The following is a 17,520-nucleotide window of genomic DNA, read 5'->3' as shown; positions in this document are numbered from 1 at the left end:
AGGGATAAAAAAAGGAAAAAAAAAAGAAAAAGCTTCTTCCCTTCTCTCTGGATAACATCTCAGAATATAGACAAACATGCTAGAAATTTAGAAAACAGAAAGATGAGATATATTTCTGTAAGACACTGCACAGTGAAACACTCCGGTGAGATTCTGTGGTCTCGAGAGAAAGAGAGGTGAGGTGAGGTGGGGTAAAGAATTCTTGCAGGGCAATGAGCAGAATATGCAAGAGGAGGAAGAACAGGTAGTGTTTTTTTTTTGTTTTTTTTTTAGTAATCATACATCCATTTCTAATTTAGTTCCTTTCCCAAGGCTGAAATACAAGATGTCAGAATACCACTGACACTTACAATCATTATAGTCTCCACCTCTACTACTAGTCTGTCCATCAGCACCTGAATACCCCCCCCCCCCCCCCCATCACCTGCACGCCAGGGAATGTATTTATTTAATATGCAACAGTGGATGCGCTTACACACCTTAAAAAGACAAGGGGAGGCAGAGGCAGTTAGCATGTCGCCGACTCTCTCCCCCATTCCTGAACTAACTCCATTGCACAGTCATAAAGCAAAACTTAAGTTTTCATGTCCTGGTTACATCAGGGTGACAAAAACCCCAGCAGTGTAGTATAGACAGTCAAATATGAGATATCAGTGTGGGCAAAAGAGTGAGGAGGCAAGCAGAACTGGGGGTATACTGGTGTGTATGTTGCCAAATTTGAAATTTCTCCCAGGAACAGTGTTCAAAATAACGGTCCTCCGTCCCCACCCACACCTGGTAGTGATTCACCTGAAGAGCCACCTGACTCCATGCCAGCACTGCCAGTGGCCTCCAGGGAGGTGGGGTCAAACGCCTGATCCATCCCGAGGGCGTCGTCCTCCGTCTTGACGCTGTCGGGGAGGAAAGCGGAGTAGGCGTCGCTCTCGGCCATCAGCAGCTTCAGCTTTGGGATCCAGCTCTTGCGGACCACACGCCGGGCGTTGGTGCACATGTCGGCTGCGATGGCGTTCATCTCGCTCTCTTTAAAGCTGGTGGCAAAGTTCTGGCAATAAACTGACATGGAAGAGGGGGAGGGGGGGGAAAGGGGGGAAAGGGGGAGATACAAAAGAGTCAAGAACGGCTGTCATGAAGGAACAGGAGCCTTAACACCACACATCAAATGTGTCTTACCACCTACTATTCCTGCATAAAACTGATTTAACATACAAAGGAACAGAGTCGTAAACATAAAAACGAGTAAAGCATTTTTATATACAGTGGCATTCCAAAGTGGTGCACAGTGTGCAACATTTTCTCAAGATTACTTAAAATAAAAGAAGTAAAACCTCTGTACATTAGTTAATAATGTAAAAGATCTTTTCCTTCCTTCTGGGTCTGTAAAAACATTTACAGTTGACATATTGAAATATTGTTCCTCGATGTTGCCGTTTTTCTGCAGCAGTTTGTTTTGGCGGCTCATTAGTTCTCAGACACAGAAACATCAAAGCAAAGTTTGTTTAATTTCTTTTGATGCTTAATGTGGCATCACAGATGATACAAGCAGAGTGATGTCACCCATCTATTAATCTAAGGAATGTCTGTCTCTCCGTCCGTCTATTAGTCGCCTGACTGTCCTTTTGGTCATTTGACAGGTTTCTAACTTGGCAGGGGACGGAGAAATGTGACGGAGATCTCATTAACAAAAAAAAGCCTCTTTTGAATGCCTATAGACATTTGTGTCGATAGAGAGAGTATAAGCAGTTGAAGCCAGAGATGTGGGTTCTGCACTAGTATCAAAGAACTAAAGTACTAAAAGGGTAGTTAAAATTGTAAAGTAATTTCCTAAGATGAAGCCAATCTGGCAACGCTCCATTGAATTGTATGAACAAGCAGCTGAAAATGAGGAATTAAAATGTCTGAATGAAAGGAAGAGGTTGAAAATGAGTGCAAAATGAGAATGAGGAAAAGTCTGTATACATCCAATTCGGTGAATGTGACCGGCTGTGAGGCACCTGCCTCTAGTGGAGCCCGACAGAAGTTTTGTGAAGCTAGAGTCCAAAATGGAAGAGACATTACAGCATTAAAATTGGGGACTTTTGTCAGACAGTTCTCCTCTCACTCAGAGGAAAAACTGGTCAAAGTCGCTGTGCTTTGGTGGTCAACAAAAGCATGAAACTCGACACATGTGTGTCTACATTCTGTGAGGACATCATGTATGAGTTGAGGAGGGAAATTTGTGAACTGGAGAACAGTGTCTGTCGGGGAGAGGGGTGGGAAGAAAGGGGTAATTCTGATCTCATGTGGAGGATAAAGCGGTAAAAATGGATGGGTGGACGGACGTGGACGCATGTGAAAAAAATGGTAGAATATGAAATAGAAGGGGGAAAAAAACGGTCACATCCCACAACAACTAATTAGCGAGATTGCTGCAAGAAATGTGTATAACTACAGTACTGTGCATAAATCTTGGGCCACGATTAGATTTGTTGTTTGAGCAATGCTGTAATGTAAATGACATACATTATTTCTCAATCACTTTATTGGAACACGTCCAGAAAATGCAGGAATTGTTAGAAAAAAACAGTGTCAAGTATTTAGACGCCTGAGAGTGGAACCATAGTTAATGTTACTGGTTAAACCTGTGTTGCTTCTACTATTATATGTTGAAAAATGTCTGCTGTGGAAAAGGTCTATTTCGCCAGTTTTCTTCAAGACATGCTTGAGTTTAACTAATTGTCAGCTTAACTCCTTCAGTCACGTCGAGTTTGACAGACTTAGAACAACAAAGCTGCCCTGACATTGTTGCACGGCACCGTAGATCACTCCATGTTTTCCTTTAAGATCTGTCTGCGGCTGAAGTTAGCCGTCAGACTGAACGTTGCTCTCTAGTGGTCACTGTGAGTTACTACCTTTCAAACAACATCCAAATAAACAGCCAAGTTTAACTGCTAATGGGTAATGGTCAGCAAGAATTATCTTCACTGAATAATCGAAAAGAGGAATTGGAGAAATACACCCAAGTAGGGCTGAACAATAATCTAACTACTAATTGAAATGTTATTGAAATCGCAATACGGCGTACTGCAATTTTCAAATCGCATGAGGCGCAATATCTGTTAAAGCCAAATTGTGTGTAAAAATATAATTTTAGATGAATTATTGTCCAGATCTATACACATCTTATTCTACACACTGAAGAGAACATATTTGTTTTTCACAAATATCACACAGTTATCATTTTAAATATGTTTTTCGATTAAAAATGAGAATAATAGAGCTGAAACAATCGATTATTAATCAATTACTAAATTAATTGACAACTATTTTGATAATTTCTTTGCTGTGGATAACAAAGAAATCATCGATCAACATTTTTTAAGGTTTTCTGATATTTTATGGACCAAACGATTAATCGATAATGAGAATAATCGTGAGTTGCAGCTCTAGAGAATAATGATGTACAAATTGCAATTTCCTGTGATATCACGAATCACATCGCGATCCCTGTAAAAATAATCGCTATTATATATTTATTCAAAATCGTTTAGCCCTACACCCAAGTGTACAAAAATCCCCTAAAACTAACTGCACATGGTTGTTTGTGAGGTGTATTTTGAGTTGAGGTTGGGGGGGTGGGGACTAGGAAGTCATGTGATGTGATGACATTGTTGGATAATATAAGGACTACATCACTTCAACAACAAACGATTGTTTCAAAAATGAATGACATATCGTTCTCTGTTAATGATAATTGGTTATTGTTAATCGGACATATTATTCTATGGAGTCAGTGAGGGTTGATCTGTTTATTTACTATATCTGTGTTGTCATGCCAGGAGGAGGATTTCTTCTCTGACAGCTCAGACCGGTAAAAGTGACATTTGCATTTAAACACACCAGGATGTCCCCAGAACAGCTGTGTTTTCAGAGCTGCAGCACAGCTCTTACTGGGTTCACCAGGAATGGCAGTGTGTTTACAAATCCGAATATTTCAGCCTGGCTTTCATGTTCAAGTCAGTCCACCTTTACTGTTGAGAAACATTTTACTCGGCCATTTACTTGAGTGTAGCTGAGGTGCATTGCTAATGCTCAAACGAGAGAGCAGAGAAGCAAGAAGCGAGAGGAGTTACAGAGAAACTCTCTACAAACCCCCCCCCCCCCCCCCCCCCAGCCCTGAAATAAAAGTAGCATTGATCCCAATGAATGGTAGAGGAAACAGTTGATACGTACAACACTCGTGTTGATATTGCGATGATAATAAATGTACAATATGTCGTGCAGCCCTAATGTAGATTCCCCTTTTTGTCTGTATGCAACATCACAAGCAGATGTTAAAATGGTCTGCATGCTTTTGGGCAAACACCCACGTACAGACAAATATGTACACTCACATTTAACAGCGTGCAGCACTCTGTTGTCCAGGGGCTTGCGGCTCGGGTCGTTGGTGGATGAGCGGATGCCTGTGCCACAGCTATTGGCCAGAGTATTCCTGATAGATAGAGAAAAAACAAAAAACAATTGAAGAGAAACAAAAATAGTCTTCTATGTTTTATCCCTTCTATGGCAGCAGATTAAAAAACAAAAAAAACAAAAAAAACATCTATATTAAAACTAAGCTTTACTGAACTTTACATGAAACACTTGCAGAAATAGAACCAGATACGCAGACGGAAGGAACAAACCTGTCAAAGAAGGCGGCCAACAGCCTTCTCAGCAGCACTTTATGTCTGGTCCCTGCACTCACATGACAGTTCATTAGCTGGGCTCGCGATATATACACAGAAGTACCTGCAAAGAATGTGGATGAAAGGGACAGATTTACCACCAATCGTAATCAAATCATACCACCATTCATGATTTACTCAATTTATGACACTTTAATACTGTTTTTGAGTATTTATCCAGTAAAAAAAAAAAAAAACCTTGTTCATATCCATATCAAACACTACAGTTGTAGCTGGGGAGAGATGAGGCTTCTTTTTTTTTCTATATTAAATTTGCATCCGCGTCACATGGTGAGTAAAATAGCTTTCTTTTCCTGTATTTTTTTGTTTTTTTGTCATGATTCAATCTCTCAAAGTTTGGATGTAACCAAAGCCAAAAAGAAAACACAGACACGGTCACAGGATGTCCTTGACATACACACAATGAGTCACATGTGCAATAGTGCTGAGGAATCTGCATGCCGGTGCCAAGCCCAGGCATTTGAGGACACCCTTCTCTACATTTGTATACACATCACTGCAATTGTTTAGATCCCTAGAATCAGGCAACACTGGTTTATTGCTGCAAGACGACTTGTTTCATTCAGTAATCCAGATGTCAAGATTATGCACTATATGCCAAACTATTAAGGGGCCTGGATAAACAATAATAATAAAAGTTAGATTAAATCTAAATCTTAAATTGTTTCTACGGAGAACAAACATAGAAATGTTTGTGAGGTCACTCATTAACGTGGTGGAGTAACTGGGCCCAAACCTTAACCAACACAGATTAAAGCCTGACCATACCACCCTTCCAACATACCTGAGACTAACTCTAGTTTCTCAGTGGGGTCTCCTTCTTCATACAGTTTGGGATGACAGCGGTTGCCTATCTGAGCAATCAGTTCTGCTGGGAGACACGTCAGGTCTCGGCCTCGCATCCGACCCCGCGTCTCTGTGTGGTCTGGTAGAGCCTCAACACGCTCGCCAGCTGCTGTAGACACGCAGATAACGTTACAGTAAAAATAAAAACCGCATCACATTCAGACACAGAGACAATATGTTGTGCTTTTCATAATCGATTAACCAAATTTCCATTTACAGGTATCATATATCGGTTACCTGCCGCTCCCATATTAAGCATGCTGTACATGGTATACATGTTGCAGATTTGCCTATACTGCTCTTCGGCACATTCATCCGTCCCTTCCTCCTCCTCTTCATCATCATGGTAGCTGATGGGCGAGTCACTAGTGTAGGTGCTCAGAGTGCCCGGGCTTGCTCCCTCTGACATGCCAAGTCCTGCTGCAGAGTTCCCGTTGGTGCTGGCACTGCCACTTAGCCCACCACTGGCTGCCATGCCTGCCAGGCTGGTTGCTGTGGCACCCATACTCATGGCCAGCCCGAGTGCTGCGGAGCTTTGGATGGCGCTGCCCCGCACTACTTCTTGGGAATAACGAGCCGCCTTCCTGGCTCCACCCCCTCCTGCTGAGCCTACCACACCTCCATCGCGGCTGCTGCCGCCCTCCCACAGCCGCTTGGCGACGGGGGTACAGACCACCGAGTAGGGAGTGGCTGCTTCGGGCTGGCTGGGTGGCTGCTCAGTCTTCACTCGTGACACCAGAGGGAGTGGCGTCAGGCAGGAGGCGGGCCGTGCTGCACTGTTACTGGTCTGAGTTACAGGGCTTTGTGGCTCAGAAGGTGGGGCCTCCTCTGCATGAAGGCCCTGGGAGTCACAGCTGGGTGAGGAGACCTAGAAATGACAGAATATGTATAGATCAGCGAGGGGTGGACCAGTTCCCTGATAAAATCACGGTTTGGGGGAACATGTGTACAGTCCAGCCCATTTGGTTCATGACGTAACGTCCATACCCACAAAAAAGAAGCACAGAGGCATGTAGCTTAGTGACGGAGATGACGTTGGAGAGAGAAGGACGGATGTAAAACGGATGGAGTATAAATGGGCCTAAAGTCAGACAGAGCAAAAGCCATAACTAAAACAAAAGGGGTGTTTACCTTTTTAGTCTGCTCAGTGTTAGCTGTTTATCTGTTTTTTTAGTGACAAGAAACCCTATTCTTTTAAGACTTGACAGAACAGACAGTTTACCTAGATGGCAAACAGTTGAAAAGCATGTTTTCACGCTGCAATGTCTCCCATCTTGCTGTTAAAATCGCTTTGATTTAAGATTGTTACAATGACGTGCATTGTAAAGTCACCCTGTTCTTTCAGTTTTTGCATAATTAAAAAAAAAAAAAAAAGAAATCTGTAAAAGAATTAAATTAAGCTATAGATCTGATGTTGATATATTTGGGTGCATAACATTAAAAAAAGAAATGAACCGAAAACCCCAAAAAACCTGATATGAACCAAACCACGGATTTTGTGAACAGTTCCATATCTATTATCAGCTTATTGATGACCCAGTCATGTGCTGAGAAATGCCCATTAAAATCAATTTTAATTGTGGGAACTTAGTTTCAGTTTCATTTCAACTGCCCTGTTTGGGCCTGCCCTCTGACTACAGCTAATGTCAGTGGTTTGCGATGTGTATTTACCCCACGACACACTGTGAACCGACATTATAAGTGGAACATATATAAAAGCCTAATTTCCTCTTTTCAGTTAACAAGTTCCAGTTACAGACACATTTCTACTCCAATCCACTTAAACTTTACCTTGAGGAAGAATTCAGTGCCTTTTTCCATGATCTGCTGGATCTGCAGAAAGCCAGCAGTGTACATGAGGAGAAACTGGTCTCCCACTGTCATGCTTAGACGGCCTGTGTAGCAGAAAGCTAAAATCTGCTGGAAGCTCTGGGGCTGCACTGCCGGTGGGAGCTCCACTACTGTGGGGCTGGTGTCATTGCTGCTACCACCTCCACCACTGCTGCTGCTGCTGAAAAGGTCCCGGAAATAAGAGCTGCTAGCAGCCAGAACAGCCCGATGAGCCTAGAATAAAAATGAGTAAGGTATCCTGTTGGCATGTTTGACAAATCTTTGACCCAACATTAAGTTATAAAGGAACAAATCAACATTGTCAGGTGTTTTCAGATAAAAACCTGCACACAAATCTATCAGTAGCTGAGTGCTCCATCATTTATCCTAGTTACAAAGTTACAAAAACAACCACCAAACATTGAAAGAGTTATATTTGGTCATACAATGGTCTTCAGTCTGCCATGGAGCTTTAAGACTGAATGTGCACATCTCCAAATGTAACCTTGACTTAATATGATGAGTGTACAATTGCCATCATGTAAACAATAACTTTGTCAGTACCTTGAAGGCATGGCCCTTGACCACCACGGACACATCACAGTAAAGGCCCTGCAGTCGCTGCTCGTTCAGACACTCTAAAATGTTGTTGCCAAAGTTCGGGATCGCCATCTGGAGGGTCTGGGCCATGGTGCGCCTACGCACACCACCAAAGGGTCTGGTTGATGAAGAAAAAGAGACAGAAATGAGGAGCATGAGATAGGAAGAAATTGCACAGGTAGAGTCATTTCATAAGCCCACTCTGGGGTTTGCAACTGTTTACAATATACACATATACAAACAATGAGAGATTGTCTATATAACTGCAAGGCACCTCACAGAGTTACGGATCTAATGCCATCTATTTACATTTTGATGCAGGGTAATGATCCAACAAAGGTGGGATAACCTGTCCGGACCCATGTGCAACATTCACAAAAGACTTGTGCTACTTCTCTGGTGTGAGGAAGGTATCAGCAGAAAATATGAGGAGGTGGTGTAATGTAACAAGGCCACAAGATAAAACGCTCAAGGAGAACAAGCCTAAAACTTGTCTTCAGTCTTGCCCCAGGACGAAGTGATTCAGAATCCATAGCAAACCAAATATAGATCTATTTTTCATCACTGCAGGGCTGAAATGTGGCTGCTGCATGAGTCGAGTCTGCTTTTCTGCTTCTGTAGCTTTATAGGTTCCTCTTTACCCTGATTCCACATGTTTTGGGGTGTTTTTTTTTTACACAGACTGACTCTAAACAACTTGAGCATTGATTTAATCCCTCTACCAGGGCACAACATTTGAACGGACACATTTTGATAGTGAGCAGCATTTACAATTCCCCGTCAACATTGGGAGAACAAGTTCATTTGTTGAGACAGCATGTTGGAACTAACAAGGACAATGTGCAGGAGTATGTCTCTCGTGTTCAGGTGCTAGAAAAAGACAACTCCTAACTGATGGACAAAGTTGATGACTTGGAGAACCGAAGCCGGAGTCCTAATCTCTGCTTTGTCGGGATACAAAAATCTGCTGAAGGTATGATCGGGTTAATGTTCCAACTCATTCCACAGCTTCCACAGGGAAACTTCCCTACTCACCACTCCCAGACAGTCAGAAAAGGTGACAGAGCCAGTCCAAGACTGATTATGAGATTATGATCAAGACCATTAACTTCCAGGATGAGGATAAAATCCCTCGCCTTGAGAGAGAGAGAAAAGGAAAATGTAGTACAATGGGTCTTGCACCTTCATCCATCTTGAGTTCAGTGCTGATCTGACGAGGAGATGCCGGAGTTTTGATCCTGTCAAACGCAGCCTACGTGAACTCAACATCAAGCACTTTCTGCGCTATTCCTCAACTCTCTGTTATTGTTGATGGCAAAAAGCAGCGTTTCACGAGCCACAAAGATGCTGAAGCAGTTTTCATGTCCCCCTCGACTTTTCCTGGATAATGACTAACCTGTTACTGGGTAACTTTGCTGTTGTTATGTTGCAGATTTAAGTTATATAAACTCCTCATGTGGTTTATAATCAGTTTTCCATGCATTTGCTGTATGGTACAGTAGTTGGTGAACTCCCCTCAAAGATCTCCCTCATGGAAATGCCCAAGGATATAATGTCTATGGTTGCTGGGTCATTCTTTAAGGGTATTGTTTTCTGTTTGTCGTTTCTATGTCATGTATTTATTTTGTCTGTTTTGCTGTAACCCATAAATCAGGTTGTCCCTAAAGCCTTTTTGGATCCAATTTATCCTTGAAATATGTTATATCAGTGCCAGTTGTTCAAGTAATTTTTTCTCCCAGTTTGGACAACACAAAATTGTTTCATTCATTTGAACAGCAGGAGTCTTGTGCCTTAAAATCGACTTACTTTGTGCATGAATCTCTATACATAAGCCTAACATCATCACACTTTCTGAAACACGGCTCAATAGTTATATCTCAAATAATGATATTGGTCTTACAAATTACACTTAACATACAATTACATACAAATGTTATTCTGACTTAGTAATACCAGCGGTTGATACATACAAAAGAAAATAATATAATTGTGAGTCTAAATGTTACACAATTAATTAGTGAGCCTACTCAAATTATCCCTAGAACCCGATCTCTACTTGACAGGATTCCTGTCTCTCACCCAGACAGAATACGCCATTATATTAAACGACTGCTTCAGTAATCATTCACTTGTCTACTGTGTCAGGAAAATCACCATCAAAATTAATCAAAGTGTGACAATACAAGAAACTGAACATTAAACTATTAATTGATGATTTTTGATTGATATCTATCTATCCCCCGTTAGTGGCTAACGGGGGATAGATATCAACCAATCTCTAATGTACAAGATGCCTGGGATTCTCTATACCCTGAATTAATCAGTGAAAGTTGACAACATTGGTGAACATCTCACAAGGATCAGCCCTAAACTTAGTCTATTTAGACAAAGGGTCAAAGGGAAGCTGACTGGAAAGTATATAGACAGTTGAGAAATACGAGCAAAACAAAAACCTGTAATGCAAACACCACCTACTAAACAGATAGTCTTGCTCGTGATTTAAAAATAAACAAAAACTGAAGCAATTCTGGAACAAAATCAAAACTATGATTTTAAATGCATCTGATAAAAATTCCAATAATTAAATATGGTCTGCCAACACAATAATAAATGAGCATGCATCCATTGCTCAAACATTCAATCAGCATTTTTCTTTGTTAACTCTTCCCTACTGCCAGACTCTTATCTTAGTACTGGCTTTTTTGTTAATACTTCACCTGCTGCAGTTCTTTTTCTTTCAGCAAAAAATGATCTGCTGAAGTTCAGACTGCTATTGGTGAACTGAGATTGAGTGATGGTGCTAGACTGTGCAGAATAGAGAGAGCAGGTTTAGTAGCTTCATGCATCTACTTGCTGATTTTGTTCAACCTCTCTCTTTCTACCTGTGAGTGGCCAGTTATATGGAAATAAGCATCCATCACTCCTCTTCATAAGGGTGGGTATGCGCACGATTAGTGCTGGGCGGTATGACCAAGAATTCCCAGTATTTTTTTTAAATTTCAGCAGTTTCACAATATACAGGGGTATTTTTTAATGCATGAGCATGAGTGCTCCAGTGAGGTAAAAGTGCATCTAAGTGTGTGCTTGTATTGAGTTAGCGGTCAAACGAGAAAGAGGGAGTGGCGCAGTTGAGTGAGTGTGTGCTTGTATTGAGTGAGTGGTCGAGCGAGAGGGAGAGATGTGTATGAGAATGTAACTGCATACATTTGTGGTACTCTAACACGTTTTCTGCTAAGTTGGTGAAGTAAATCATTGCTGCAATTACTACCACAGTTACTTCTGCAGTGGCAGTGTAATGGGTCCCCCCCCCTTCAAACAGTATTTTGCTGCACCATGTTTAATTTCACGTAAAAATTAATATAAAAAAAGTTAAAAAATACCAGTTTTCAGTATGTATACTGCCCAGCACCATGCATCATATCAACTAAATCAACATATATACACACATATATATATATACATATATATATATATATACACACAGTATATACACATACATACATATACATATATATATATATACACAGTATATACACATACATACATACATATACATATATATATATATATATACACATACATACATATACATATATACACATGTATATGTACATGCCACAAACTATGATGAAGCTGTCTATCAGGCAAAACAATATCTTGTACAAATCACATCCAACTCTAAATTAGGCACTCGGCTGGATGTTAATTCAACGTCCCACGCATGCAAAAATCTATTGGCAAAAGATCTTTTATGTTTAAAGCTCCAACAGACTGGAATAATGTACCAGCTGATACCCTGTCCTTTGAATCGGTGGTTTGTTTAAATGAACTGTGTCCTCTTACTGGTATTATACTTAACTGTATTTGGTGATCAACTTAAACTTGACTGTTTATCTGTTATTGACCACTCTGGCCATCCCACGGTTGTGATGGTTGCATTGTTATGCGTGTATTATTTTGGTATTATTATCATCAAGAGGTTTATCCTAATAAATTAAATAGATAATAATAATAATTAATAATGAAATACCCCTTTCCTGGTCCTGTCCTGAATAAGAATTATATCCCTTGGTATATCCAGTTGACATAGGCCACAAAATATGTTTCCACATAGTTCTGCTGGGAGCTTTTGGCAGGCTCACAGGACACAGGTATTTGAAACAAAGCTAAGTAGATGCTTCAATGAATAATCTACACTGCATTAATCCCATACGTCCTGCAGCAGTTGTTATTGCCAGGAGCAGTAAAGGCCATTTAATAATTTTATGTGTTCTGTGAGTTATAAAACCCTGTGTCCTTATATGACTGGGTCATGGGCCATTATTCTAAGCGTAAGCAAGTATGTGTGCCCTAACCAAACACCACATAGCATGTTTCTATTCACTTCTCTAAACAGTCAAAGGCAAACAAACCTCCTTGCTATGTACTCTCCAGAAGATTCCAATACGACAAGACCGTCATACTGTCAATATTAAATTAAACTAAACAAATGTTCCATCGGGTGTGGATATGAACAATATATGCAAGATAGGGTTTTGCCTGATAGACAGCTTCATCATAGTTTGTGGCATGTAAGTGCACTTTTCAAATTTAATAGTTTCTGTCTTACCCACTCAAAATACAAAATATTATGAAAGAGAGGATTTTTTAACATAATATAGGTATAAGTGTAGATGAGGATACAGTGACAGCTTCTTTGTCCACGGATAATTTAACACTTAAAAGTGCTGCATGAATGCACACCACAGAAACTCAGAGATATAGACCAAGTGAAGAAAATCTCAGATACTATAAAGAACAAAATGATCGAAGTCTGCCCTGTTACAGGCATACAACCAAATTTGGTGTGGCTGCCCGATGCGGGCTGGAGTGAGCCGCCCCATCATATCCAAAGTCTTTCTTTGGGACCTAGCCAAGCTCCAGGGTACAGAGAAATGCTCTCTTTGTCTCTGTCTCACTCAAGCTCCCTCTCCCTCATACTAAAACACAGATGCACACACAAACTCAAACTAACCCACAAAAGGCACACTGAATCACACAGTGACATTAGACAATACTGCTTGTTTACAGTTTGGCGAGCCACAGTAAGCACACATGCGTGCAGTGAAAGACACACAAACATAGGGCTGAGAGCTTGGATGTGTTTGCACAGTTTGCCCTGACAGTGAGGAAGAATGCGAGTGTGTGTTTGTGTATGCATGTGTGTCCTTAAACAACAAAGAGGGGCAGTGGGGCCTGCAGAGATGAGAGAGATATCTCATGTCCTTATTCCATTGTAGATACTGTTAAGTTCAGTGGTGTGAGTGAAATTCACCTCAACTCACCCTGTGCCTTAGATACAAACCAGCCTGAGAAGAAAGTGGGTCAAACATGCTCACAAGTTCACAGTGTGTAGTATTTGCACACACTCACGTATATATGCAGTATACTGTATATACACATGCATACTTTCCGTGTTTCTACAGTAGCATACCATAAGAATGGTTTGCCTACTTTCAGCTTATGTTATGATGAGATAGCCATCTACATACTTCTAAACTTATGCTGTGCAAATACATTCCAGTTTATCCAGTTCTGCTCATAACAGCATGGCTTCTGTGGATGGTATAATTGTGGAGTCACTGGTGGAGTTGGCAGGGAATGCATTCCCTCTATAAGCATTTCCTGGTTCTCATGTGCCCCTGCCTGCATGGCTGTGCTGCTCCAGCCAAGTCAGGACAAACTCGGGCCTGATCCATTATAGTTCATATGGGCTGAAACAAGAAGAGCAGCACAGACGAAACTTCCTAACTTCTTATTGGTATGCGTTTCAGCTTCCGATCTGAACTGATATTAGACAGGATAGGATGTGGGATTAACACGCACGCCGTGTGCCAGTCTACACGCCGAGTGTCTGCTTGCACCGCAGCCGAAAGGGGGGCGACAAAACACCGGTGATACTCAATGAAGGCAACGGTGTATTACTGTTACAGTGACATTCAAGAACATTCATTTAAACAATATTCGGCGGACCAGGCGGCTGTCATTTGCCACTTCTCCGCCCCTCTGCCTTGTGGCAGACGGCGCTGAAATGTTTAATGCCCTCTCCCACCCGCAGCAGGCCTACGGAGGTGGCTAACAGCTAAGCTAACGCCACTGTTAAATATTTTGGGTTCGCACCATCCACCTCATGCACAATATCAGGCATTTCCGAGGAGGTGCACACACGATGACTCACAACACAAACAACACTTACTGCCTGAGCGGACGAGGTAGGTGCTGCTGCTGCTGCTACGCCGGTTGTCAAGCCCAAAATGTTGCTTATTTAAATATTTTGGTGATGGGGGAAATCGCTCCCCCTGTCATTCTCCATTCTACCGACATCAACAGGTCATCCCAGGACACGCAGCAGCTGAGGGCGAGCCAGACGGAACCAGTGCGGCACGGAGCAGGGGGGAAGGCGAAGGTGGGAGAGCACAACAAGGCACAATTCTTTACAAACGGCGCTCAAATTGGGGCCGACGTGCCAAAAAAAACGACTGCCACTGTTTGTTCACGTATTTGTGAGAAGATCCTCGTGGAGTTCACCATTTGACTACAAACACCGCTGGCAACGGCGCCGATTTCACTGTCCTGAAAAAGGTTGGAATGTGCCAAACTTCAACCTGAACGCTCCCCTTATCCCAAACTTTTATCGTCTTGTATCTGTAACTTTATGTTGTCACACATTTACAACTTCGGCGACCACCACGCTATAAAGACCACCGGCACAGTCAGACACCCCCTCCCTCCTCCTCCTCCCCCCCCCGCTGCTGCTGCTGTTGCCGCCGCCGCCGCTGGTGGTGGATCCTCACACGACCTCGACAGGACGCCTCACAGTAACGGCTGCAGACATAAGAAAAAAAAAAGAAAAAAAACACTCACCCCCTCGCTGGGAAGTTGATGCAGGGTGAGGACGATGGTTCACAGGAGGAGACGCCGCGCTCTCTCTCCGCGCTTTTCCTCTCTCCAGCTCCGGGCAGCCATTCAGTTTAAGCGGAACGCCGAGAGCAGAGCCATGGAGGGCGGTACTGTATCCCGAGGGATTGCGGAACACAGAGCCACTGATCGCGCAGAGCAGGAGAGGAGGAAGACGAGCATGACGCGCTCGTCATTCAAACCATTGAGCGCTCCGAGCGCAGCCTCATTTTGGGGGAGACCTAACCCACAGCAGACTGTTAGCGCATTGGCACAGCAAAGGAACAACTCACTCCCTGACTCTCCCTCTCTCTCCCTCTTAGCCTACGAGTGGTAGGATTGGGAAAAGTAGGCCGTGCTTGTACAATTATCTCGTGAACTAGTCATATAATAAAGCTCGTAAAAATTGTATGTGCCCAAAGGTATGAATAACACTTTCACAACTACCCCCCCCCCCCCCAAACTGTTTATTAGATTATGCCTCATTAAGGCAAATCAATGGCTAAATTTAGTAATTAATATGTCAAAATTACAAATACCAGGGTCCAGCCAGCTTGCACACATTGACCTCTGAATTAGTCAATACAATGTTGTCAATGTGCATCTACAATGTTCACACATGTCTTTCACATAAAGAAGAGAGCATACAGTATTTCTGCCAAGGTTAATGCCTCATTAATGTAAAAGAAAGTAAGAAAAATCCGGGAAATCCCAGAATTGAATGGGTATGGGGTCATAGGCCACCACAAACTGCCACCACAACTTCCATTTAAGTCAGTTTTAGAGTAATACTAATGACTGACAGATAGACATTGACAAAAGTAGAAATGTATTTCAAACTTTTGCCAAATTAAAATGCATGGAATATACGGCAGAAGTCCATTGGAGAACTATATTATGACAGAATATTTGTCAACTTAATAGGTCACTTGTCCTCCACAAATGCACAAATACATGTGATTTAGCTCTGTCTAGTCTCACTAACTGAATATCAGTTATACCTGGTAATATGACTAGTTATATTTATGTTATACACATCGCAGTCTGAATAATAGAAAAACATATTTTGCTTATTTTAGTTATTTATTTTTATTTGCAGTTTTCCACAGTTTACATTGAGAGTTTATCTACAGTACGAGTGAACGGGCACTTTGCGCAGCACCATTGTCCACGGTCACAGTCGGAAAATAAAAAAATCCTGTGTGTAAATAGTCAAACTAATGATGGCTGAGTTCCATTTAGCTTCCTCTGTGCACTATTAATATCTGTAATCAGAAACACCATACACATGAATATAAAAAGTGACAACAAGTGTCCTAGGAATAGGGACGGATACCACTTTTTTTGTGTGAAACCGATATCACAAACTCAAGTATCTACCGATACCAATATTAGTCCGATACTGTCAGAGCAGTCAGAACAAATATTGTTCTCCCACAAAAGAAGACATAAACAGCCCCAACATGTTTTTATTTACATGTTTACACTCTGTGCATAGTGAAGCATGCGATATATAGGATTTTTAATTATATCGGATTCTACATTTTTATCTGTCCGATCTCCAATCCAGTGATTTTGACCAGTATTGGACCGATACTGACCGATACCGATTCCCATCCCTACCTAGGAAGTATGATATAACATGATTGCTGTTGATAGGAAATGTTAATATCTGCATAGTTACTTTTGTCTAGGAAGAATTGTGAATATTTACAATATAGCCAGACTCGCAATGAACCATCCAGGTCATGTGTCACTCTCTTGCACCCTGTCAATATAAAAGGAATATAAAGTCTGTATATTTGCATACATTTATGGGGCAGCCCATAGCCAAGCAGAGGGGGATCTTGGCTTGTGACAGAAGGGTTGCCGGTTTGAGCCCACACTATGTCAAGGGTTGGGGTACCCCTGAGCAAGAAACCCAATCCCCATTGCTCACTGATTCAAGGATTCTTATTTGTCACATTTGTAACACAGTGAAATGTTCTGAGTTGCACCGAGACCAAGATAATTATGACATGTTACAGGTCACGATTAAAATCTTAATGGTTTGAGTGGATTAAACTGAAATTATGGAATCCTGGAATTGTATGTGACATGCATCCGAAGCTCCCACTTCGGGGTCCGGGAGGCAGACACTCTCCTTTCCTCTGGTTAAGGTTGGTTCAAGTGAACCATTGCTTAGTTATGCTGCTATAGCCTAGACTGCTGGGGGAACAGCTATTATGCAGCAAGCACTCTCTCTTTCTCTCTCTCGCTCTCTCTCTCTCTCTCTCTCACCTCCACTATGTTAATCCCTCTGCCTCTCTCTCCTTTTCCCTCCCTCCTCCCCTTCTTAGCACTCACACTTTACCATGACAATAACTTTGTTTTCTCTCCCTCCCCCTAGTTTGTGCTCTTCCTCTCTGTCCCCTCTGCCTCTCTTTGTTCTTATGTTACAGGTATCCCCGATTCCAGAGCTTCAGCACAGCTCAATTACTATATAACTATTATCATTACTATATATTATACAGCTAATTAATGCTGTATAATTAAATTAATCCCAGATAGCACTCTGGACAAGATGGTCAAGATGATAATTGTT

General features: G+C 41.9%; 1 protein-coding gene and 1 long non-coding RNA gene across 4 annotated transcripts; one reads left to right on the top strand and one right to left on the bottom strand.

Annotated features, from left to right (window-relative positions):
• Positions 1–411: 411 nt before the first annotated feature.
• Positions 412–15,339, bottom strand: nacc1a (nucleus accumbens associated 1, BEN and BTB (POZ) domain containing a). 3 transcript variants are annotated; one of them, XM_058653312.1, is made up of 8 exons: positions 14,904–15,339; positions 7,965–8,118; positions 7,362–7,634; positions 5,808–6,438; positions 5,509–5,679; positions 4,662–4,767; positions 4,371–4,468; positions 412–1,053 (listed from the first exon to the last, which is right to left on the bottom strand). In XM_058653312.1, the coding sequence occupies exons 2-8, from the start codon at positions 8,088–8,090 to the stop codon at positions 743–745; spliced, it is 1,716 nt and encodes a 571-aa protein (XP_058509295.1). In that variant the 5' UTR covers positions 8,091–8,118; positions 14,904–15,339; the 3' UTR covers positions 412–742. The 3 variants fall into 3 exon arrangements, with proteins under 3 accessions (XP_058509295.1, XP_058509297.1, XP_058509296.1); XM_058653314.1 differs by having other exon boundaries at positions 5,509–5,676; XM_058653313.1 differs by lacking the exon at positions 14,904–15,339 and adding an exon at positions 14,236–14,432.
• LOC131475309 (uncharacterized) lies at positions 14,023–15,345 on the top strand. Its single transcript, XR_009242497.1, has 2 exons — positions 14,023–14,251; positions 14,370–15,345. It is a non-coding gene; the product is annotated as an uncharacterized LOC131475309 (long non-coding RNA).
• The last annotated feature ends 2,175 nt before the right edge of the window (positions 15,346–17,520 follow it).

Source organism: Solea solea, chromosome 16, assembly GCF_958295425.1.
Source record: "Solea solea chromosome 16, fSolSol10.1, whole genome shotgun sequence".
Classification (NCBI taxonomy): Eukaryota; Metazoa; Chordata; class Actinopteri; order Pleuronectiformes; family Soleidae; genus Solea; species Solea solea.
This window is presented reverse-complemented; position numbering and strand designations above follow the sequence as displayed.